Source organism: Miscanthus floridulus, chromosome 1 (genome assembly GCF_019320115.1).
Source record: "Miscanthus floridulus cultivar M001 chromosome 1, ASM1932011v1, whole genome shotgun sequence".
In the NCBI taxonomy this organism is placed as follows: domain Eukaryota; kingdom Viridiplantae; phylum Streptophyta; class Magnoliopsida; order Poales; family Poaceae; genus Miscanthus; species Miscanthus floridulus.
In genome coordinates, this window is record NC_089580.1 from 99,939,785 (window position 1) to 99,942,883 (window position 3,099).

At 45.5% G+C, this 3,099-nt stretch overlaps 1 protein-coding gene across 1 annotated transcript; it reads right to left on the reverse strand.

The window, feature by feature from the left end:
- Positions 1–2,130: 2,130 nt before the first annotated feature.
- Positions 2,131–2,787, reverse strand: LOC136490139 (uncharacterized). The gene has a single exon (XM_066486625.1). It carries the CDS (start codon positions 2,785–2,787, stop codon positions 2,131–2,133), a length of 657 nt encoding a protein of 218 aa, XP_066342722.1.
- Positions 2,788–3,099: the final 312 nt, after the last annotated feature.

A 3,099-nucleotide genomic window follows, 5' to 3' on the forward strand; every position in this document is an offset into this window, starting at 1 on the left:
TCTTTCATCAAGATTAGCACTCTCTCCAAACGGACCAAATCGAGCTTCCACTTGAGCCTCGTCACCTAGGAGTACCATCGGGTGCATCCAAGATGATTTCTAAGCCTATGGTATGTTTGGCGCAAACCGTGCATCTATCTAACACTGTCTCCAAACGGACCAAAATAAGATTCCACATGACCAAGGTCACCTAGGCGTTCTATCGGGTGTCTCCAAAATGACTTCCAAGCATATGGTACGTTCGGCATAAACTTGCACCTATCTTGCGTCAGGATTAGCACTATCTCCAAATGGACCAAATCAAGCTTCCACCTGAGCCTCGTCACCTAGGAGTACCATCGGGAGCGTCTAAATTGATTTCTAAGCCTATGGTTCGTTTGACGCGAAACCGAGCACCTATCTTGCATCGACACTAACACTGTCTCCATACGGACTGAAATGAGATTCCACATGACCAACGTCACCTAGGAGATCCATCGGGTGCATCCAAAATGATTTCTAGGCCTGTGGTACATTCAACACAAACCGTGCAACTATCTTGCGTCAAGATTAGCACTCTCTCCAAACATACCGAATCGAGCTTCCACTTGAGCCTCGTCACCTAGGAGTACCATCGGGTGCATCTAAGATGATTTCTAAGCCTATGGTATGTTTGGCGCAAACCGTGCACCTATCTAACACTGTCTGCAAATGGACCGAAATAAGATTCCACATGACCCACGTCACCTAGGAGTTCTATCGGGTGTCTCCAAAATGACTTCCAAGCATATGGTACGTTCGGCATAAACCTTGCACCTATCTTGTGTCAGGATTAGCACAATCTCCAAATGGACCAAATCAAGCATCCACTTGAGCCTCGTCACCTAGGAGTACCATTGGGTGCGTCCAAAACGATTTCTGAGCCTATGGTACGTTTGGCACAAACCGTGCGCCTATCTTGCACCGACACTAACACTGTCTCCAAACGGACTGAAACGAGATTCCACATGATCAACGTCACCTAGGAGATCCATCGGGTGCGTCCAAAATGATTTCTAGGCCTATGGTACATTCAACGCAAACCGTGCACCTATCTTTCGTCAAGATTAGCACTCTCTCCAAACGGACCGAATCGAGCTTCCACTTGAGCCTCGTCACCTAGGAGTACCATCGGGTGGATCCACGATTATTTCTAAGGCTATGGTATGTTTGGCGCAAAGCGTGCACCTATCTAACACTGTCTGCAAATGGACCAAAATAAGATTCCACATTACCCACGTCACCTAGGTGTTCTATCGGGTGTCTCCAAAACGACTTCCAAGCATATGGTACGTTCGGCATAAACCTTGCACCTATCTTGCATCAGGATTAGCACTATCTCCAAATGGACCAAATCAAGCTTCCACTTGAGCCTCGTCACCTAGGAGTACCATCGGGTGTGTCTGATGTGCACACGCCTATGCAACGCGTGTAGCAAGTTGTGTGGCCCGATCTTCTCGTAGGATCCGCAAACTTTATAACTTGTCGCTGCGTGACCTGGTGAAGAGGCAGTGCACCGCGAGGCGTCCACGCGACGAACTATCGAGACAATCACCCTTCCACATACCGACGAAACAGCCCATGCAATCACGCCCTATGGACGTGAAGGCACGAACTAGGTGAACCGCAGTTCGGCGTTCTACAACTCCCTCAGGAATCGAAAGAACAAGTGTTGTAAGCCTCTCAAGACTCACGCATAAACAAAACTCCACGAGTTTGTGTATTCTGAATTCAGCCAATCAATATCCCCACTTTCATTGTCTAGTACAAGATCTATATAGAGATAGGGACGTTCAGCTTGGAGTAAATGGCAGCATGCGCATGCACCAGTGGATTTCGTGGCTGGTTCGCGCGTCTTTCAGCTTCTAATAGCAGTTACTAAAATGAGCATAACTCTTTATTGGGAAGTCCAAATAATGAGCCGTTTGATGGGCTGGAAAGTAGACTTGAAGACGCTTCCATCCACATATAGAACACCGTCTAACTCCTTGTATTCTGTCCGCGGTGATGCCTGGAATTCGTACCATGTATCAGTCATCTAGCTTCTGGTTGCATTTCCATGCAAAGGTGATGAACCACCATTTTATTCTTGCACACCATAGGCTTCTTGGTTCAAATGTCCAGAGGCTTGAATCCATCTTCATCCCATGCTGGTTCATACACTCCATCATTCCTAAGGACATTGGAACAAGAACTCAAAAGCATAGGCTCATTCAACATAAACTGATTATTAAACATAAGGTTAGCGTTCGCCTGAGAATGAATTTCCTTCTCCAATTGTTTAGCTCTACTTCTTGTAATTGGACCAGCTATATCAAGTGGAGTTTCATTTGAAGATGAGTGAATGCTAGGAATGTCCTCATTAGCCTCCCCCTCTTGAGAAGGAGTCGTCCTCGACTCAGGCTCACCAACAAATGGAAGCAAGTCTTTGACATTGAATGTTGTACTAACATTGGAATATTCAGGTGGCAGCTCAATTTTGTAAGCATTATCATTTATCTTGTGTAAAACCTTGAACGGACCATCACCCCTAGGAGACAACTTACTCTTGCGCTGTTGGGGAAATCGATCCTTGCGTAGATGCAACCACACGAGGTCTTCGGGCTGGAATGTAACCTTCTTCTTACCTTTGTTCGCTTGCTTTGCATATTGTGCTGATTTCTTCTCGATATTCCTCCTTGTCTCATCATGTAGCTTCTTGAGAAAATCTGATCTCTTTGCTGCATCCAAGTTAACTTGTTCCTGTAATGGTAAAGGCAAAAGATCCATGGGAGTATGCGGTTTAAACCCATAAACAATTTCAAATGGACAAAAGTTTGTTGTGGAATGGACTGCCCTATTATAAGCAAATTCAACATGTGGAAGGCAGTCTTCCCACTGCTTCAAATTCTTTTTCAACACAGCACGCAACATGGTGGACAAGGTACGGTTGACAACTTCAGTTTGCCCATCGGTTTGCGGATGACAAGTGGTGGAAAATAACAACTTCGTACCAAGTTTAGCCCATAATGTCTTCCAAAAATAGCTTAGAAATTTTGTATCCCGGTCTGAAACAATAGTCCTTGGTACTCCATGTAAACG

Excerpts from the sequence above, each read along its gene's own strand:
- LOC136490139 (XM_066486625.1), bottom strand. The coding sequence starts at position 2,787 with ATGGATCTTTTGCCTTTACCATTACAGGAACAAGTTAACTTGGATGCA.